The sequence below is a fragment of the Eleutherodactylus coqui genome, chromosome 2 (assembly GCF_035609145.1).
Source record: "Eleutherodactylus coqui strain aEleCoq1 chromosome 2, aEleCoq1.hap1, whole genome shotgun sequence".
NCBI classification, from domain to species: domain Eukaryota; kingdom Metazoa; phylum Chordata; class Amphibia; order Anura; family Eleutherodactylidae; genus Eleutherodactylus; species Eleutherodactylus coqui.
In genome coordinates, this window is record NC_089838.1 from 316,556,274 (window position 1) to 316,578,507 (window position 22,234).

A 22,234-nucleotide genomic window follows, 5' to 3' on the forward strand; every position below is an offset into this window, starting at 1 on the left:
CATGACCACACAGTGCACCCTTAGTACTTGTCCTAATATATAGGGACCCAGACATGGCTACACAGTGCACCCTTAGTACTTGTTCTAATATATAGGAGACCCAGACATGACTACACAGTGCACCCTTAGTACTTGTCCTAATATATAGAGGACCGAGACATGGCTACACAGTGCACCCTTAGTACTTGTCCTAATATATAGGAGACTCAGACATGACTACACAGCGCACCCTTAGTACTTGTCCTAATATATAGGAGACTCAGACATGACTACACAGTGCACCCTTAGTACTTGTCCTAATATATAGGAGACTCAGACATGACCACACAGGGCACCCTTAGTACTTGTCCTAATATATAGGGGACCAGACATGACCACACAGGGCCCCCTTAGTACTTGTCCTAATACATAGGGGACCCAGACAAGACTACACAGTGCACCCTTAGTACTTGTCCTAATATATAGGAGACTCAGACATGACCACACAGGGCACCCTTAGTACTTGTCCTAATATATAGGGGACCAGACATGACCACACAGGGCCCCCTTAGTACTTGTCCTAATACATAGGGGACCAGACATGGCTACACAGTGCACCCTTAGTACTTGTCCTAATATATAGGAGACCCAGACATGACTACACAGTGCACCCTTAGTACGTGTCCTAATATATAGGGACCCAGACATGGCTACACAGTGCACCCTTAGTACTTGTCCTAATATATAGGGGATCAGACATGGCTACACAGTGCACCCTTAGTACATGACCTAATATATAGGGACCCAGACATGGCTACACAGTGCACCCTTAGTACTTGTCCTAATATATAGGAGACCAGACATGGCTACACAGTGCACCCTTAGTACTTGTCCTAATACATAGGGGACCAGACATGGCTACACAGTGCACCCTTAGTACTTGTCCTAATATATAGGAGACCCAGACATGACTACACAGTGCACCCTTAGTACGTGTCCTAATATATAGGGACCCAGACATGGCTACACAGTGCACCCTTAGTACTTGTCCTAATATATAGGGGATCAGACATGGCTACATAGTGCACCCTTAGTACATGACCTAATATATAGGGACCCAGACATGGCTACACAGTGCACCCTTAGTACTTGTCCTAATATATAGGAGACCAGACATGGCTACACAGTGCACCCTTAGTACTTGTCCTAATATATAGGGACCCAGACATGACTACACAGTGCACCCTAAGTACTTGTCCTAATATATAGAAGACCGAGATATGACCACACAGGGCACCCTTAGTACTTGTCCTAATATATAGAGGACCCAGACATGTCTACACAGTGCACTCTTAGTAATTGTCCTGATATGCAGGGACCCAGACATGACTACACAGTGCACCCTTAGTACTTGTCCTAATAAATAGGGGACCCAGACATGACTACACAGGGCACCCTTAGTAATTGTCCTGATATGCAGGGACCCAGACATGACTACACAAGGCACCCTTAGTACTTGTCCTAATAAATAGGGGACACAGACCTGACTACACAGTGCACCCTTAGTACTTGTCCTAATATATAGGAGACTCAGACATGACCACACAGGGCACCCTTAGTACTTGTCCTAATATATAGGGGACCAGACATGACCACACAGGGCCCCCTTAGTACTTGTCCTAATATATAGGGGACCCAGACAAGACTACACAGTGCACCCTTAGTACTTGTCCTAATACATAGGGGACCAGACATGGCTACACAGTGCACCCTTAGTACTTGTCCTAATATATAGGGACCCAGACATGGCTACACAGTGCACCCTTAGTACTTGTCCTAATATATAGGGGATCAGACATGGCTACATAGTGCACCCTTAGTACATGACCTAATATATAGGGACCCAGACATGGCTACACAGTGCACCCTTAGTACTTGTCCTAATATATAGGAGACCAGACATGGCTACACAGTGCACCCTTAGTACTTGTCCTAATATATAGGGACCCAGACATGACTACACAGTGCACCCTAAGTACTTGTCCTAATATATAGAAGACCGAGATATGACCACACAGGGCACCCTTAGTACTTGTCCTAATATATAGAGGACCCAGACATGTCTACACAGTGCACTCTTAGTAATTGTCCTGATATGCAGGGACCCAGACATGACTACACAGTGCACCCTTAGTACTTGTCCTAATAAATAGGGGACCCAGACATGACTACACAGGGCACCCTTAGTAATTGTCCTGATATGCAGGGACCCAGACATGACTACACAAGGCACCCTTAGTACTTGTCCTAATAAATAGGGGACCCAGACATGGCTACACAGGGCACCCTTAGTACTTGTCCTAATATATAGATGACCCAGACATGGCTACACAGTGCACCCTTAGTACTTGTCCTAATATATAGGAGACCCACACATGGCTACACAGTGCACCCTTAGTACATGTCCTAATATATAGGAGACACAGACCTGACTACACAGTGTACCCTTAGTACTTGTCCTAATATATAGGGACCCAGACATGACTACACCGTGCACCCTTAGTACTTGTCCTAATATATAGGAGACCCAGACATGACTACACCGTGCACCCTTAGCACTTGTCCTAATATATAGCAGACTCAGACAAGGCTACACAGTGCACCCTTAGTACTTGTCCTAATATATAGAAGACCCAGACATGGCTACACAGTGCACCCTTAGTGCTTGTCCTAATATATAGGGAACCCAGACATGACTACACAGTGCATCCTTATTACTTGTCCTAATATACAGGGACCCAGACATGACTACACAGTGTACCCTTAGTACTTGTCCTAATATATAGGAGACACAGACATGAGTACACAGTTCACCCTTAGTACTAGTCCTAATATATAGGGACCCAGACATGGCTACACAGGGCACCCTTAGTACTTGTCCTAATATATAGAGGACCCAGACAAGACTACACAGTGCACCCTTAGTACTTGTCCTAATATATAGAGGACCCAGACATGACTACACAGTGCACCCTTAGTATTTGTCCTATTATATAGGGGACCAGACATGGCTACACAGTGCACCCTTAGTACTTGTCCTAATATATAGAGGACCCAGACATGGCTACACAGGGCACCCTTAGTACTTGTCCTAATATATAGAGGACCCAGACATGACCACACAGTGCACCCTTAGTACTTGTCCTAATATATAGAGGACCCAGACATGGCTACACAGGGCACCCTTAGTACTTGTCCTAATATATAGAGGACCCAGACATGGCTACACAGTGTACCCTTAGTACTTGTCCTAATATATAGAGGACCCAGACATGACTACACAGTGCACCCTTAGTACTTGTCCTAATATATAGAGGACCCAGACATGACCACACAGGGCACCCTTAGTACTTGTTCTAATATATAGGAGACCCAGACATGACTACACAGTGCACCCTTAGTACTTGTCCTAATATATAGGGGACCCAGACATGGCTACACAGGGCACCCTTAGTACTTGTCCTAATATATAGGAGACCCAGACATGGCTACACAGTGCACCCTTAGTACTTGTCCTACTATATATATATGGACCAGACATGACTACACAGTGCACCCTTAGTACTTGTCCTACTATATAGAGGACCCAGACATGGCTACACAGGGCACCCTTAGTACTTGTCCTACTATATAGAGGACCCAGACATGGCTACACAGTGCACCCTTAGTACTTGTCCTAATATATAGGGACCCAGACATGGCTACACAGTGCACCCTTAGTACTTGTCCTAATATATAGGAGACCCAGACATGGCTACACAGTGCACCCTTAGTACTTGTCCTAATATATAGCGGACCCAGACAAGACTACACAGTGCACCCTTAGTACTTGTCCTAATATATAGGGGACCCAGACATGGCTACACAGTGCACCCTTAGTACTTGTCCTAATATATAGGAGACCCAGACATGGCTACACAGGGCACCCTTAGTACTTGTCCTAATATATAGGGGACCCAGACATGACTACACAGTGCACCCTTAGTACTTGTCCTAATATATAGGGGACCCAGACATGACTACACAGTGCACCCTTAGTACTTGTCCTACTATATATATATGGACCAGACATGACTACACAGTGCACCCTTAGTACATGTCCTAATATATAGGGGGCCAGACATGGCTACACAGTGTACCCTTAGTACTTGTCCTAATATATAGGGGACCCAGACATGGCTACACAGGGCACCCTTAGTACTTGTCCTACTATATAGAGGACCCAGACATGGCTACACAGTGCACCCTTAGTACTTGTCCTAATATATAGGGACACAGACCTGACTACACAGTGCACCCTTAGTACTTGTCCTAATATATAGGAGACCCAGACATGGCTACACAGTGCACCCTTAGTGCTTGTCCTAATATATAGCAGACCCAGACATGGCTACACAGTGCACCCTTAGTACTTGTCCTAATATATAGAAGACCCAGACATGGCTACACAGTTCACCCCTAGTGCTTGTCCTAATATATAGGGAACCCAGACATGACCACACAGGGCACCCTTAGTACTTGTCCTAACATATAGAGGACCAAGACATGACTACACAGTGCACCCTTAGTACTTGTCCTAATATATAGGGACCCAGACATGGCTACACAGGGCACCGTTAGTACTTGTCCTAACATATAGGGACCAAGACATGACTACACAGTGCACCCTTAGTACTTGTCCTAATATATAGAGGACCCAGACATGACTACACAGTGCACCCTTAGTACTTGTCCTAATATATAGGGACCCAGACATAACTACACAGTGCACCCTTAGTACTTGTCCTAATACATAGGGGACCAGACATGGCTACACAGTGCACCCTTAGTACTTGTCCTAATATATAGGGGACCCAGACATGACTACACAGGGCACCCTTAGCACTTGTCCTAATACATAGGGGACCAGACATGGCTACACAGTGCACCCTTAGTACTTGTCCTAATATATAGAGGACCCAGACATGTCTACACAGTGCACCCTTAGTACTTGTCCTATTATATAGGGGACCAGACATGGCTACACAGTGCACCCTTAGTACTTGTCCTAATATATAGAGGACCCAGACATGGCTACACAGGGCACCCTTAGTACTTGTCCTAATATATAGAGGACCCAGACATGACCACACAGTGCACCCTTAGTACTTGTCCTAATATATAGGAGACCCAGACATGGCTACACAGTGCCCCTTAGTACTTGTCCTAATATATAGGAGACCCAGACATGACTACACAGTGCACCCTTAGTACTTGTCCTAATATATAGGGGACCCAGACATGGCTACACAGTGCACCCTTAGTACTTGTCCTAATATATAGGGGACCAGACATGGCTACACAGTGCACCCTTAGTACTTGTCCTAATATATAGAGGACCCAGACATGACCACACAGTGCACCCTTAGTACTTGTCCTATTATATAGCGGACCCAGACATGACTACACAGTGCACCCTTAGTACTTGTCCTAATATATAGCAGACCCAGACATGACCACACAGTGCACCCTTAGTACTTGTCCTAATATATAGGAGACCCAGACATGGCTACACAGTGCAGCCTTAGTACTTGTCCTAATATATAGAGGACCCAGGCATGACTACACAGTGCACCCTTAGTACTTGTCCTAATATATAGGGGACCCAGACATGGCTACACAGTGCACCCTTAGTACTTGTCCTAATATATAGAGGACCCAGACATGACCACACAGTGCACCCTTAGTACTTGTCCTAATATATAGGGGACCAGACATGGCTACACAGTGCACCCTTAGTACTTGTCCTAATATATAGGAGACCCAGACATGACTACACAGTGCACCCTTAGTACTTGTCCTAATATATAGGAGACCCAGACATGACTACACAGTGCACCCTTAGTACTTGTCCTAATATATAGAGGACCCAGGCATGACCACACAGTGCACCCTTAGTACTTGTCCTAATATATAGGAGACCTAGACATGACTATACAGTACACCCTTAGTACTTGTTCTAATATATAGGAGACCCAGACATAACTACACAGTGCACCCTTAGTACTTGTCCTAATATATAGAGGACCGAGACATGGCTACACAGTGCACCCTTAGTACTTGTCCTAATATATAGGAGACTCAGACATGACTACACAGCGCACCCTTAGTACTTGTCCTAATATATAGGAGACTCAGACATGACTACACAGTGCACCCTTAGTACTTGTCCTAATATATAGGAGACTCAGACATGACCACACAGGGCACCCTTAGTACTTGTCCTAATATATAGGGGACCAGACATGACCACACAGGGCCCCCTTAGTACTTGTCCTAATACATAGGGGACCCAGACAAGACTACACAGTGCACCCTTAGTACTTGTCCTAATATATAGGAGACTCAGACATGACCACACAGGGCACCCTTAGTACTTGTCCTAATATATAGGGGACCAGACATGACCACACAGGGCCCCCTTAGTACTTGTCCTAATACATAGGGGACCAGACATGGCTACACAGTGCACCCTTAGTACTTGTCCTAATATATAGGAGACCCAGACATGACTACACAGTGCACCCTTAGTACGTGTCCTAATATATAGGGACCCAGACATGGCTACACAGTGCACCCTTAGTACTTGTCCTAATATATAGGGGATCAGACATGGCTACACAGTGCACCCTTAGTACATGACCTAATATATAGGGACCCAGACATGGCTACACAGTGCACCCTTAGTACTTGTCCTAATATATAGGAGACCAGACATGGCTACACAGTGCACCCTTAGTACTTGTCCTAATACATAGGGGACCAGACATGGCTACACAGTGCACCCTTAGTACTTGTCCTAATATATAGGAGACCCAGACATGACTACACAGTGCACCCTTAGTACGTGTCCTAATATATAGGGACCCAGACATGGCTACACAGTGCACCCTTAGTACTTGTCCTAATATATAGGGGATCAGACATGGCTACATAGTGCACCCTTAGTACATGACCTAATATATAGGGACCCAGACATGGCTACACAGTGCACCCTTAGTACTTGTCCTAATATATAGGAGACCAGACATGGCTACACAGTGCACCCTTAGTACTTGTCCTAATATATAGGGACCCAGACATGACTACACAGTGCACCCTAAGTACTTGTCCTAATATATAGAAGACCGAGATATGACCACACAGGGCACCCTTAGTACTTGTCCTAATATATAGAGGACCCAGACATGTCTACACAGTGCACTCTTAGTAATTGTCCTGATATGCAGGGACCCAGACATGACTACACAGTGCACCCTTAGTACTTGTCCTAATAAATAGGGGACCCAGACATGACTACACAGGGCACCCTTAGTAATTGTCCTGATATGCAGGGACCCAGACATGACTACACAAGGCACCCTTAGTACTTGTCCTAATAAATAGGGGACACAGACCTGACTACACAGTGCACCCTTAGTACTTGTCCTAATATATAGGAGACTCAGACATGACCACACAGGGCACCCTTAGTACTTGTCCTAATATATAGGGGACCAGACATGACCACACAGGGCCCCCTTAGTACTTGTCCTAATATATAGGGGACCCAGACAAGACTACACAGTGCACCCTTAGTACTTGTCCTAATACATAGGGGACCAGACATGGCTACACAGTGCACCCTTAGTACTTGTCCTAATATATAGGGACCCAGACATGGCTACACAGTGCACCCTTAGTACTTGTCCTAATATATAGGGGATCAGACATGGCTACATAGTGCACCCTTAGTACATGACCTAATATATAGGGACCCAGACATGGCTACACAGTGCACCCTTAGTACTTGTCCTAATATATAGGAGACCAGACATGGCTACACAGTGCACCCTTAGTACTTGTCCTAATATATAGGGACCCAGACATGACTACACAGTGCACCCTAAGTACTTGTCCTAATATATAGAAGACCGAGATATGACCACACAGGGCACCCTTAGTACTTGTCCTAATATATAGAGGACCCAGACATGTCTACACAGTGCACTCTTAGTAATTGTCCTGATATGCAGGGACCCAGACATGACTACACAGTGCACCCTTAGTACTTGTCCTAATAAATAGGGGACCCAGACATGACTACACAGGGCACCCTTAGTAATTGTCCTGATATGCAGGGACCCAGACATGACTACACAAGGCACCCTTAGTACTTGTCCTAATAAATAGGGGACCCAGACATGACTACACAGGGCACCCTTAGTACTTGTCCTAATATATAGAGGACCCAGACATGTCTACACAGTGCACCCTTAGTAATTGTCCTGATATGCAGGGACCCAGACATGACTACACAAGGCACCCTTAGTACTTGTCCTAATAAATAGGGGACCCAGACATGACTACACAGGGCACCCTTAGTACTTGTCCTAATATATAGGAGACCCAGACATGACTACACAGTGCACCCTTAGTACTTGTCCTAATATATAGCAGACCCAGACATGACCACACAGTGCACCCTTAGTACTTGTCCTAATATATAGAAGAACCAGACATGACCACACAGGGCACCCTTAGTACTTGTCCTAATATATAGGAGACCCAGACATGGCTACACAGTGCACCCTTAGTACTTGTCCTAATATATAGGGACCCAGACATGGCTACACAGCGCACCCTTAGTACTTGTCCTAATATATAGCAGACCCAGACATGGCTACACAGTGCACCCTTATTACTTGTCCTAATATATAGGGGACCCAGACATGGCCACACAGTGCACCCTTAGTACTTGTCCTAATATATAGGAGACCCAGACATGATTACACAGTGCACCCTTAGTACTTGTCCTAATATATAGAGGACCCAGACATGTCTACACAGTGCACCCTTAGTACTTGTCCTAATATATAGGGGACCCAGACATGGCTACACAGTGTACGCTTAGTACTTGTCCTAATATATATGGGACCCAGACATTGCTACACAGTGCACCCTTAGTACTTGTCCTAATATATAGGGGACCCAGACATGGCTACACAGTGTACCCTTAGTACTTGTCCTAATATATATGGGACCCAGACATGGCTACACAGTGCACCCTTAGTACTTGTCCTAATATATAGGGGACCCAGACATGGCTACACAGTGTACCCTTAGTACTTGTCCTAATATATATGGGACCCAGACATGGCTACACAGTGCACCCTTAGTACTTCTCCATTACTGTTGCCCTGCTCTGTGTCCCTCCTCTTCACCCTGACATGGGAACTATATGTATGCAGCCATGCACAGGTATTTCTGTGCCCAGATGATTGGGGCCGCACAGAACGGCGTTGTGAGCTTCATGTGACCCCCGGGCTGCATGTAGTGCACTCCTACTTTAGTACATGACCTGCTTTAAGCCTAGTAGAGGTTTGTCAAATCTTTAAAGGGATTGTTCCCAACTCACCGATACCGTGGAGCTTGGAGTATTTGTCCCATATCCGGACGATGGAAGTGAAGCAAGAGACCAGCGTCGGCCATCTGTCCTGCTGAAAGGTTAGGAGAAGTTATGTAGAAAGTATGAATGAGAACACAGATAAACTTCCAGCTGTCCGCCTACTACAATATAACGCCCTAGTATCGGTGGGTGGCTGTAGGACCGCAGTGACTGTGACCCAGCATTATGGATCCCCAACTAACGAAGTGTCCTCGTTCGGGGTCGCCAAGTACTGGTGCGCCGCTATTCTTCAACTCCAACCCTAAACCATCCGAAACTCTAAGATCTGGTGTGTCATTGTTCTGCTTGCTCGCGGCTGGACCCGATACACTGACAGGGGTTCTCCGGGCATCAAGTGTATGCTACTGTATGTCACGACCCAGTGCACTGAGAGCCGCTGTCCGTGTGTCCGGGTCCAGCGACGAGCGCGCTGTGAAGGGAAGAAGCTGTCTGGAGCATAGAATGGCTTCCCTTCACTGCGCCCAGGACTGCGGTGGCATATGGGCAGGGAGGGCAGGAAAGCACACTGGGCATGGTACACAGGGGGCTCCGAAAATAAAGCATATATAATAGTCTTCTACATACACAACAGAACACTTGTGTACTGCAGACACATCTGGATGGAGCGCCCTCTACTGCTGGGTGAAGACGGATTTCTCAGCACTGTCGTCACCCAGCGGCGTGGGAGAACAGGGTTGTTTCTTTTTAAAGAAAAATGCAAACAAAAAGCTGAATAGTGCTAAGAATGCTAAAAGAAACCTTCAGTGTGCCATCAGTGTAGTACCCCACGTGTCAATGTGACATGAGTGTAATACTAAGAGGAAGTGTGCCATAAATGTAGCACCAAGTGTCATCAGTGTGCCATCAGTGTACTACTACAAGTGTCCGTGTGCCATCAGTGTACTACTACAAGTGTCCGTGTGCCATCAGTGTAGTACTACAAGTGTCCGTGTGCCATCAGTGTAGTACTACAAGTGTCCGTGTGCCATCAGTGTACTTCTACAAGTGTCCGTGTGCCATCAGTGTACTACTACAAGTGTCCGTGTGCCATTAGTGTAGTACTACAAGTGTCCGTATGCCATCAGTGTACTACTACAAGTGTCCGTGTGCCATTAGTGTAGTACTACAAGTGTCCGTGTGCCATCAGTGTGGTACTACAAGTGTCCGTGTGCCATTAGTGTAGTACTACAAGTGTCCGTATGCCATCAGTGTAGTACTACAAGTGTCCGTGTGCCATCAGTGTAGTACTACAAGTGTCCGTGTGCTATCAGTGTACTACTACAAGTGTCCGTGTGCCATCAGTGTAGTACTACAAGTGTCCGTGTGCCATCAGTGTACTACTACAAGTGTCCGTGTGCCATCAGTGTACTACTACAAGTGTCCGTGTGCCATCAGTGTACTACTACAAGTGTCCGTGTGCCATCAGTGTACTACTACAAGTGTCCGTGTGCCATCAGTGTAGTACTACAAGTGTCTGTGTGCCATCAGTGTACTACTACAAGTGTCCGTGTGCCATCAGTGTACTTCTACAAGTGTCCGTGTGCCATCAGTGTACTACTACAAGTGTCCGTGTGCCATCAGTGTAGTACTACAAGTGTCCGTGTGCCATCAGTGTACTACTACAAGTGTCCGTGTGCCATCAGTGTGGTACTACAAGTGTCCGTGTGCCATTAGTGTAGTACTACAAGTGTCCGTGTGCCATCAGTGTAGTACTACAAGTGTCCGTGTGCCATTAGTGTAGTACTACAAGTGTCCGTGTGCCATCAGTGTACTACTACAAGTGTCCGTGTGCCATTAGTGTACTTCTACAAGTGTCTGTGTGCCATCAGTGTAGTACTACAAGTGTCCGTGTGCCATCAGTGTAGTACTACAAGTGTCCGTGTGCCATTAGTGTAGTACTACAAGTGTCCGTGTGCCATCAGTGTACTACTACAAGTGTCTGTGTGCCATTAGTGTAGTACTACAAGTGTCCGTGTGCCATCACTGTACTACTACAAGTGTCCGTGTGCCATCAGTGTAATACTAGAAGTGTCCGTGTGCCATCAGTGTAGTACTACAAGTGTGTGCCATCAGTGTAGTACTACAAGTGTCCGTGTGCCATCACTTTAGTACTACAAGTGTCCGTGTGCCATCAGTGTAGTACTACAAGTGTCCGTGTGCCATCAGCCATCAGTGTAGTACTACAAGTGTCTGTGTGCCATCAGTTTAGTACTACAAGTGTCCGTGTGCCATCAGTGTAGTACTACAAGTGTCAGTGTGCCATCGGTATAGTACTACAAGTGTCAGTGTACCATCAGTGTAGTACTACAAGTGTCCGTGTGCCATCAGTGTAGTACTACAAGTGTCCGTGTGCCATCAGTGTAGTACTACAAGTGTCCGTGTGCCATCAGTATAGTACTACAACTGTCTGTGTGCCATCAGTGTAGTACTACAACTGTCTGTGTGCCATCATTGTACTACTACAAGTGTCCGTGTGCCATCAGTGTAGTACTACAAGTGTCCGTGTGCCATCAGTGTAGTACTACAAGTGTCCGTGTGCCATCAGTGTAGTACTACAAGTGTCCGTGTGCCATCAGTGTAGTACTACAAGTGTCCGTGTGCCATCAGTGTAATACTACAAGTGTCTGTGTGCCATCAGTGTAGTACTACAAGTGTCCGTGTGCCATCAGTGTACTACTACAAGTGTCCGTGTGCCATCAGTGTAGAACTACAAGTGTCCGTATGCCATCAGTGTAGTACTACAAGTGTCCGTGTGCCATCAGTGTAGTACTACAAGTGTCTGTGTGCCATCAGTGTAGTACTACAAGTGTCCGTGTGCCATCAGTGTAGTACTACAAGTGTCCGTGTGCCATCAGTGTAGTACTACAAGTGTCCGTGTGCCATCAGTGTAGTACTACAAGTGTCCGTGTGCCATCAGTGTAATACTACAAGTGTCCGTATGCCATCAGTGTAATACTACAAGTGTCCGTATGCCATCAGTGTAGTACTACAAGTGTCCGTGTGCCATCAGTGTAGTACTACAAGTGTCCGTGTGCCATCAGTGTAATACTACAAGTGTCTGTGTGCCATCAGTGTAGTACTACAAGTGTCCGTGTGCCATCAGTGTAGTACTACAAGTGTCCGTATGCCATCAGTGTAGTACTACAAGTGTCCGTGTGCCATCAGTGTAGTACTACAAGTGTCCGTGTGCCATCAGTGTAGTACTACAAGTGTCCGTGTGCCATCAGTATAGTACTACAACTGTCTGTGTGCCATCAGTGTAGTACTACAACTGTCTGTGTGCCATCATTGTACTACTACAAGTGTCCGTGTGCCATCAGTGTAGTACTACAAGTGTCCGTGTGCCATCAGTGTAGTACTACAAGTGTCCGTGTGCCATCAGTGTAGTACTACAAGTGTCCGTGTGCCATCAGTGTAATACTACAAGTGTCCGTGTGCCATCAGTGTAGTACTACAAGTGTCCGTGTGCCATCAGTGTACTACTACAAGTGTCCGTGTGCCATCAGTGTAGAACTACAAGTGTCCGTATGCCATCAGTGTAGTACTACAAGTGTCCGTGTGCCATCAGTGTAGTACTACAAGTGTCTGTGTGCCATCAGTGTAGTACTACAAGTGTCCGTGTGCCATCAGTGTAGTACTACAAGTGTCCGTGTGCCATCAGTGTAGTACTACAAGTGTCCGTGTGCCATCAGTGTAGTACTACAAGTGTCCGTGTGCCATCAGTGTAATACTACAAGTGTCCGTATGCCATCAGTGTAATACTACAAGTGTCCGTATGCCATCAGTGTAGTACTACAAGTGTCCGTGTGCCATCAGTGTAGTACTACAAGTGTCCGTGTGCCATCAGTGTAATACTACAAGTGTCTGTGTGCCATCAGTGTAGTACTACAAGTGTCCGTGTGCCATCAGTGTAGTACTACAAGTGTCCGTATGCCATCAGTGTAGTACTACAAGTGTCCGTGTGCCATCAGTGTAGTACTACAAGTGTCTGTGTGCCATCAGTGTAGTACTACAAGTGTCCGTGTGCCATCAGTGTAGTACTACAAGTGTCCGTGTGCCATCAGTGTAGTACTACAAGTGTCCGTGTGCCATCAGTATAGTACTACAACTGTCTGTGTGCCATCAGTGTAGTACTACAAGTGTCCGTGTGCCATCAGTGTAGTACTACAAGTGTCCGTGTGCCATCAGTGTAGTACTACAAGTGTCCGTGTGCCATTAGTGTAGTACTACAAGTGTCTGTGTGCCATCATTGTACTACTACAAGTGTCCGTGTGCCATCAGTGTACTACTACAAGTGTCCGTGTGCCATCAGCCATCGGTATAGTACTACAAGTGTCCGTGTGCCATCAGTGTAGTACTACAAGTGTCCGTGTGCCATCAGTGTAGTACTACAAGTGTCCGTGTGCCATCAGTGTAGTACTACAAGTGTCCGTGTGCCATCAGTGTAATACTACAAGTGTCCGTGTGCCATCAGTGTAGTACTACAAGTGTCCGTGTGCCATCAGTGTAGTACTACAAGTGTCCGTATGCCATCAGTGTAGTACTACAAGTGTCCGTGTGCCATCAGTGTAGTACTACAAGTGTCCGTGTGCCATCAGTGTAGTACTACAAGTGTCCGTGTGCCATCAGTGTAGTACTACAAGTGTCCGTGTGCCATCAGTGTAGTACTACAAGTGTCCGTGTGCCATCAGTGTAGTACTACAAGTGTCCGTGTGCCATCAGTGTAATACTACAAGTGTCCGTGTGCCATCAGTGTAATACTACAAGTGTCCGTGTGCCATCAGTGTACTACTACAAGTGTCCGTATGCCATCAGTGTAGTACTACAAGTGTCCGTGTGCCATCAGTGTACTACTACAAGTGTCCGTGTGCCATCAGTGTAATACTACAAGTGTCCGTGTGCCATCAGTGTAGTACTACAAGTGTCCGTGTGCCATCAGTGTAGTACTACAAGTGTCCGTGTGCCATCAGTGTAGTACTACAAGTGTCTGTGTGCCATCAGTGTAGTACTACAAGTGTCCGTGTGCCATCAGTGTACTACTACAAGTGTCCGTGTGCCATCAGTGTAATACTACAAGTGTCAGTGTGCCATCAGTGTAGTACTACAAGTGTCCGTGTGCCATCAGTGTAGTAAACCAAATGTTAGCATGCCATCAGTGTAGAACCCCCAAAGTCAGTGTACTACCAAGAAACGTGTGCCATCAGTGTAGTACTACAAGTGTTAATATGTCATCAGTGTAGTACTACAAGTGTTAATATGTCATCAGTGTAGTACCCCAAGGCTCAATCAGTGTATTGCCAAGTGTCATTGCGCTATCAGTGTAGTAACCCAACTGTCATAATGCCATCAGTACCCCAAATATCATTCTAGTTTCCCAAGAACCCATTTCCCATCAGTGAAATACCCCAAATATCAGTATTTCAATAGTATAATTCTCCCAGAGTCAATGTGCCCTCATTGGAGTACCCCAAGTGCCAGTGTGTCAACAGTGTAGTACGCCAAGCATCAGTATGCCATCATTGTAGTATCCCAAGTTTTAGTATGCCATCAGTGCCCAAAATGTCAGTCTCATACTCCAGCTATCACTGTGCCATCAGTGTGGTCTCCAAAGGGTTGGTGAGCCATCAGTGTATTTGCCAAGTGCCACTGTGCTATCAGTATGGCACCCCCAAGAGTCAGCGAGCCCACAGCGTAGTACCCCAAGTGTCAGGGTGTCCAGTACTACAGACCTAAGATCGGGTATGTACCTCCACACTTCCTTATCATTAGTGACCCTGCAGGAGAGGCAGAGACGTAGCATGAAGCTCCTGGACCCCCAAGTAAACTCTGTACCAGCCCCCCAACCTATGATGTACCATGTATAATAATGGTGCTGTACTATGTGGCAGAGGGGCCTTCTTGCCCACAGGAGGGCACAGCTTTGGGTTCTACCACTGGTGCCACCCCTGTAGTTACAGCACTGATGGAAAGGATACATACATGTGTGCTCATGGACAGAGCAGTATACAGTAAGTCTGAATAGACTGTAGGTGACACCCAGAGCCCCGGCTCCCATGCTTGTAATACATCTCCAAGATCAGGACCCCCTCACCCTGTACCACCAAACCTCTGATGATACCACCATCCCCATTACCTGCGTGACGATGCAAAGGAGAAGTGAGCAGCTGCACTTGGGGAGAAATTGCGCGGACTGTCCATAGGGCTTCCCCCTGTAATAAGACAAGACACGGGGTTGGATAAGGGGTCTCACTGTATGTAGCCCCCTAACAGGAGAGAAGGCTATTCGTTCTAATCGGTTTGTCTCACTGGTTGGGGCATCGCCCCGTAGGCAGGGGGCTAGTCACACCCAATGGTTTCTTATGAGACCAATAGGAGGATTTTGCCCTGGGGCACCTAATAATGGAAGGTCCGTGGAATTCATCTTGATGTCTCTTTTAACTCAATCTCATCAGATATTTAAAATGACATTTAACCCCTTCAGGATCAGAGATTTTTAATTGTTTAATTTTAGTTTTTTTGCCCCCGCCTTTCAAAAGCCATAACTTTCTAATTTTTGCGCCATTTTTATGGGTTTTAGGTTAGACAGTTCACAACTGACATGTGAACGTTGTTCTGCGGGTCAGCAGGGTTACGCGGATTTAAAGAGTTTCTTTTAAAAGGTGATTCACATTTTACTTTAAAAATCCTTTCCATCGCTATATTAAGGCCCCCGTACACATTAGGGAAGAGTCAGCCTGCCTACCAAAATCAGCGAGACCAGCCAACTGTGGAGTAAGAATGGGCGGTTATAGGGGCTCATGTATCTTCAATAGTAATTTCCCCCCACCCCACCCCCCACCCCAGCAGCTTATCCACGGGGGGCACAAAAGGATCGGGTGATAAACTTCATACCAATCTTTCCTTACCCCAATATTATTTGTGGGTGGGAACAGTATATATCTACCAAGAGATACCCAGGTTATATCAGCATGCTCCATGTCACTATATACAGGAGATGAATAACTTATACCAGCTGTACATATATAATTATATACAGAAGATACCCAGGTTATACCAGCATGCTCCATAACACTATATACAGGATGTAGAACTTATACCAGCTGTACATATATAATTATATACAGGAGATACCCAGGTTACACCAGCAAGTTCAGTATCACTAGATACAGGAGATGTGTAACTTATACGATCTGTACATATATAATTATATACACGAGATACCCAGGTTATACCAGCATGGTCCGGATCACTATATTTGGAAATGTATAACTTATACCAGCTGTACATATATAATTATATACAGGGGATACCCAGGTTATACCAGCATGCTCCATATCACTATATACAGGAGATGAATAACTTATACCAGCTGTACATATATAATTATATACAGGAGATACCTAGGTTATACCAGCATTGTTAGTATCACTATATACAGGAGATGTGTAACTTATACCATCTGTACATATATAATTATATACAGGAGATACCCAGGTTATACCAGCATGGACCGGATCACTATATTTGGAAATGTATAACTTATTCTAGCTGTACATATATAATTATATATAGGAGATACCCAGGTTATACCAGCATGGTCTATATCACTATATACAGGATGTATAACTTATACCAGATGTACATATATAATTATATACAGGAGATACCCAGGTTATACCAGCATGCTCCATATCACAATATACAGGAGATGAATAACTTATACCAGCTGTACATATATAATTATATACAGGAGATACCCAGGTTATACCGACATGGTCCATATCACAATATACAGGAGATGTATAACTTATACCAGCTGTACATATATAATTATATACAGGAGATACCCAGATTATAGCAGCATGGTCTATATCACTGTATACAGGAGATGTATGACTTATACCAGCTGTACATATATAATTATATACAGGAGATACCCAGATTATAGCAGCATGGTCTATATCACTGTATACAGGAGATGCATAACTTATACCAGCATGCTCCATATCACTATATACAAGAGATGTATAACTTATACCAGGTGTACATATATATTGATATACAGCAGATACCCAGGTTATACCAGCATGCTCCATATCACTATTTACAGGGAGATGTATAACTTATGCCAGCTGTACATATATAATTATATACGGAAAATACCCAGGCTATACCAGCTTGCTCCATCTTACTATATACAGGAGATGTATAACTTATACCAGCTGTACATATATAATTATATACAGGAGAGGCCCAGGTTATACCAGCATGCTCCATATCACTATATACAGGGAGATGTATAACGTATACCAACTGTACATGTATAATTGTATCCAGAAGATGCCTAGGTTATACCAGCATGGTCCATATCACTTTAACAGGAGATGTATAAGTTTTACCAGCTGTACATATATAATTATATACAGAAGATGCCCAGGTTATACCAGCATGGTCCATATCACTATATACAGGAGATGTATAAGTTATACCAGCTTTACATATATAATTACATACAGGAGATACCCAGGTTATAGCAGCATGGTCCATATGACTATATACAGGAGATGTATACCTTATACCACCTGTACATATATAATTGTATACAGGAGATACCCAGGTTATACCAGCATGGTCTATATCACTATATACAGGAGATGTATAACTTATGCCAGCTGTACATATATAATTATATACAGGAGATACCCAGGTTATACCAGCATGGTCAGTATCACTAGATACAGGAGATGTGTAACTTATACCAGCTGTACATATAGAATTATATACAGGAGATACCCAGGTTATATCAGCATGGTCCGTATCACTAGATACAGGAGATGTATAACTTATACCAGCTGTACATATATAATTATATACAGGAGATACCCAGGTTATACCAGCATGGTCAGTATCACTATATACAGGAGATGTATAACTTATACCATCTGTACATATATAATTATATACAGAAGATACCCAGGTTATACCAGCATGGTCTATATCACTATATACAGGAGATGTATAACTTATACCAGCTGTACATATATAATTATATACAACAGATACCCAGGTTATACCAGCATGCTCCATATCACTCTATACAGCAGATACGCAGGTTTTACCAGCATGCTCCATATTACCACGGATACCCAGGTTATACCCCAGGGTTGCAAAGATGATCCATACCCTATTTTCTGACTACTCACCTATGTGACCGGGCAGCGGGGAGTGCGGTCGGGGGAGGGTGGGAGAACTGCTGCTTGTCAGGATTAAACTTTTCCTGTTGCTGCTTCTGCAACTACATGAGACATGAGAGAAGATGGTTATTACATGGTTGTATATTTATCCTTAGACACGGCTTTTATGAGCAGAAGAACAAAAGCCCTGGAAGCGTGTCCGCTGACACAGAGCGCTGGGAGAGGAGCGCAGACACACAGTCTGGAATCTCAGACGAGACAGCTCAGCTGGCAGATACGAATCCCAGCGTGACACCCCAAGGGAGAGCTCGACATGCTTGCACTCTCACATACATGTAGCATGGCGGGCGCACACACAACCGCAGACAGCCAGCGATGAATAATACATGACACGCCAGCTGCCGGAATAGCCGGACTGCATCAGACGGAGTGTCAGCTCTTCAGATCTCCAGCCCCCGCTGCATCCTATATGTATATATAAGCCCCCAGCATCCAGGCGGTCTGATCACATGACTCCCTATCAAAGTGGGCATACATGAAACGCGTATCGATCCAAGGAACCATACGGCTGTATTTACACGGGTGTGAAAAACGTGCACGTTCTGTGCGATTGCGCTGCGCTGTATTAACCCATTATTTTCAATGGGTTAATTTACACGGATGATTTTCTCATCCATGGACGGCACACTGACCGCATCCATTGACGTAGGGTGACCACCCACTGGCGGGGTTTTTTTCCAATTGTCAATGGGACTGTCTAATGTTAAAAACGCAGCGCGACGCAACTTGTGTTTTTGGTGCGTTTTTAACATTAGAAAGTCCCATTGACAATTGGAAAAAAACGCTGCAAATTTGCAGCGGAAAAAAAACCGCTGGTGGGTGGGCACCATTAAACGGGTGGGCACCATTAAACGGGCGATTTTCGTCAGACCGTCTGTCTGAGTAAACGAAGGAACTTCGGTGTGAAAACTCCCATTTAAATCAATCTCTTTTATTTCCGTGCAATCGCCCCCCTCCCCAAAAAAATCTCCCATGTGAATACAGCCTTGTCTGCTAGAAAAACAATGGCTGACACGGGGAAGTAAAAAAACGCACACGGATGTGTGCGCACGCGGGCATACAGACGTTAAATCTGGTTCATTTCTACAGACCATCACCGCACATGCTCGTCCAAATAAGCCCTTAGAGTGTAAGCTCTGCTGGCCAGTTCTTTACATTGGGGTGCATTCACATGTGTGAGTGCGACTAACATTGCCCTCACAGGGCGCATTCACACGGCTGAGCTTCACGTGATATCTGACTGATTGAGATATGGTCACATATCACGCATGAAAAGAACACAGCGAGTCCAATGATTTAATCCACATCAGCGAGTCTTTTGCCAGCGCAATATTACCAGATGGAAACAAATTGCTACATATCCCATTTCTGGATGATTTTGCTAAAATATTGCCCATTTTCTATGAAAGCTGTAAAAAAAATCAATAAAAAAAAAATCGCATAGATGTGATTTTTATGCAAAATCGCCCAAATATAATTTTTCATATTGTAAAAAAAAAAAAAAAACAAAAAAAAAAACCCTCACGGAGACTAATTAATGAATTGTTCCTTCTTGCACACTATATCGGACCAGATTGCGGTCAGTCATATATTGCGCGTGTGAAGGCACCCGTAATGACATACGGGCAGCTATGAAGTCACCTGGATGGAGGACCTATGCATCTGTTCTGCTATTCTTCATGCTGCACAATATTAGATGCACTTGCCCAGTAGTTGCAGGATATAAGAGGCGGATTTAGGTCACCTATAGGACCCTGTAGATCTCAGCACTACGGACACTTCCACACAAAGACAGCAATGACATAATGCGATCCGGTATAACATAGGACATTTAAGCCCACATTACCTCTTGGTCCGCCTAAACATGGTGGTAGTTGTGGTAGGTAGGTGACCTCGTCCAGGTGAGTGTGATCAAAGGCAGATTAGGAGGAACATGATAGAAGGAGCTGGTGAACGGACAGAAGGGAAGAGGGTCTATCCGAAGGATGTACAAAGACTAATGGACGCAGCGAGGGGAGAGAAGGAGCCGGTGAGGATGGGAGGACGGCGGGGAGAGCGGTGAAGGTGATGGGATTACATCCTCAGGAGAGGGATAATCAGGGGGAGAAGGAGCTGAAGGAAGAGATGCGGAGAGAGGAGAAGGAGGGACGGATGGAGAGAGGGATGACAAGGATATTCTGAGGGCGAGCGGAGGGGAAAGGAAGCAGCAGAGAGATCTGCAGATGGGAGGGGGAGCAGACGGGAAGATGGAGAGGTGCGTCTGCAGATGTGCTTTCTACTGCCACTATGTGCAAACCGACCGCTGTGTCACTGACCCACAACATATGTGTACACCGACCGCTGTGTCACTGACCCACAACATATGTGTACAACGACCGCTGTCACTGACCCACAACATATGTGTACACCGACCGCTGTGTCACTGACCCACAACATATGTGTACACCGACCGCTGTGTCACTGACCCACAACATATGTGTACACCGACCGCTGTGTCACTGACCCACAACATATGTGTACACCGACCGCTGTGTCACTGACGCACAACATATGTGTAGACCGACCGCTGTGTCACTGACGCACAACATATGTGTACACCGACCGCTGTGTTACTGACCCACAACATATGTGTACACCGACCGCCGTGTCACTGACCCACAACATATGTGTACACCGACCGCTGTGTCACTGACCCACAACATATGTGTACACCTACCACTGTGTCACTGACCCACAACATATGTGTACACCAACTGCTGTCACTGACCCACAACATATGTGTACACCGACCGCTGTCACTGACCCACAACATATGTGTACACCGACCGCTGTGTCACTGACACACAACATATGTGTACACCGACCGCTGTGTCACTGACCCACAACATATGTGTACACCAACTGCTGTGTCACTGACCCACAACATATGTGCACACCGACCGCTGTGTCACTGACGCAGAACATATGTGTACACCGACCACTGTGTCACTGACCCAAAACATATATGTACATGTACTGCTGTGTCACTGACCCACAACATATGTGTATATGTACTACTGTGTCACTGAGCCAGAACATATGCGTACATGTACTACCGTGTCACTGAGTAAGAACATATGTGTACATCGATCGCTGTCACTGACCCAGAACATATGTGTACATGTACCGCTGTCACTGACCCAGAACATATATGTACATGTACTGCTGTGTCACTGAGCCAGAACATATGTGTACATGTACTACCATGTCACTGAGCCAGAACATATGTGTACACTGACCGCTGTGTCACTGACCCAGAACATATGTGTACATGAAACGCTGTGTCACTGAGCCAGAACATATGTGTACATGTACTACTGTGTCACTGAGCCACAACATATGTGTACACTGACCGCTGTGTCACTGACCCAGAACATATGTGTACACCGACCGCTGTCACTGACCCAGAACATATGTGTACACTGACCGCTGTGTC

General features: G+C 45.4%; 1 protein-coding gene across 3 annotated transcripts in view; it reads right to left on the reverse strand.

The window, feature by feature from the left end:
• MAST1 (microtubule associated serine/threonine kinase 1) overlaps positions 1-22,234 on the reverse strand; it is a 101,778-nt gene that overhangs the window by 40,438 nt on the left and 39,106 nt on the right. For 2 of the 3 annotated variants that reach the window (XM_066593682.1, XM_066593684.1), the window contains exons 3-5: positions 18,709-18,800; positions 15,639-15,714; positions 9,476-9,557 (exon numbers count right to left, since the gene is read on the reverse strand). In XM_066593682.1, coding sequence (XP_066449779.1) covers positions 9,476-9,557; positions 15,639-15,714; positions 18,709-18,800 — 250 coding nt within the window. The remainder of the gene's footprint in view (positions 1-9,475; positions 9,558-15,638; positions 15,715-18,708; positions 18,801-22,234) is intronic. The other variant, XM_066593683.1, reaches the window with a different exon arrangement.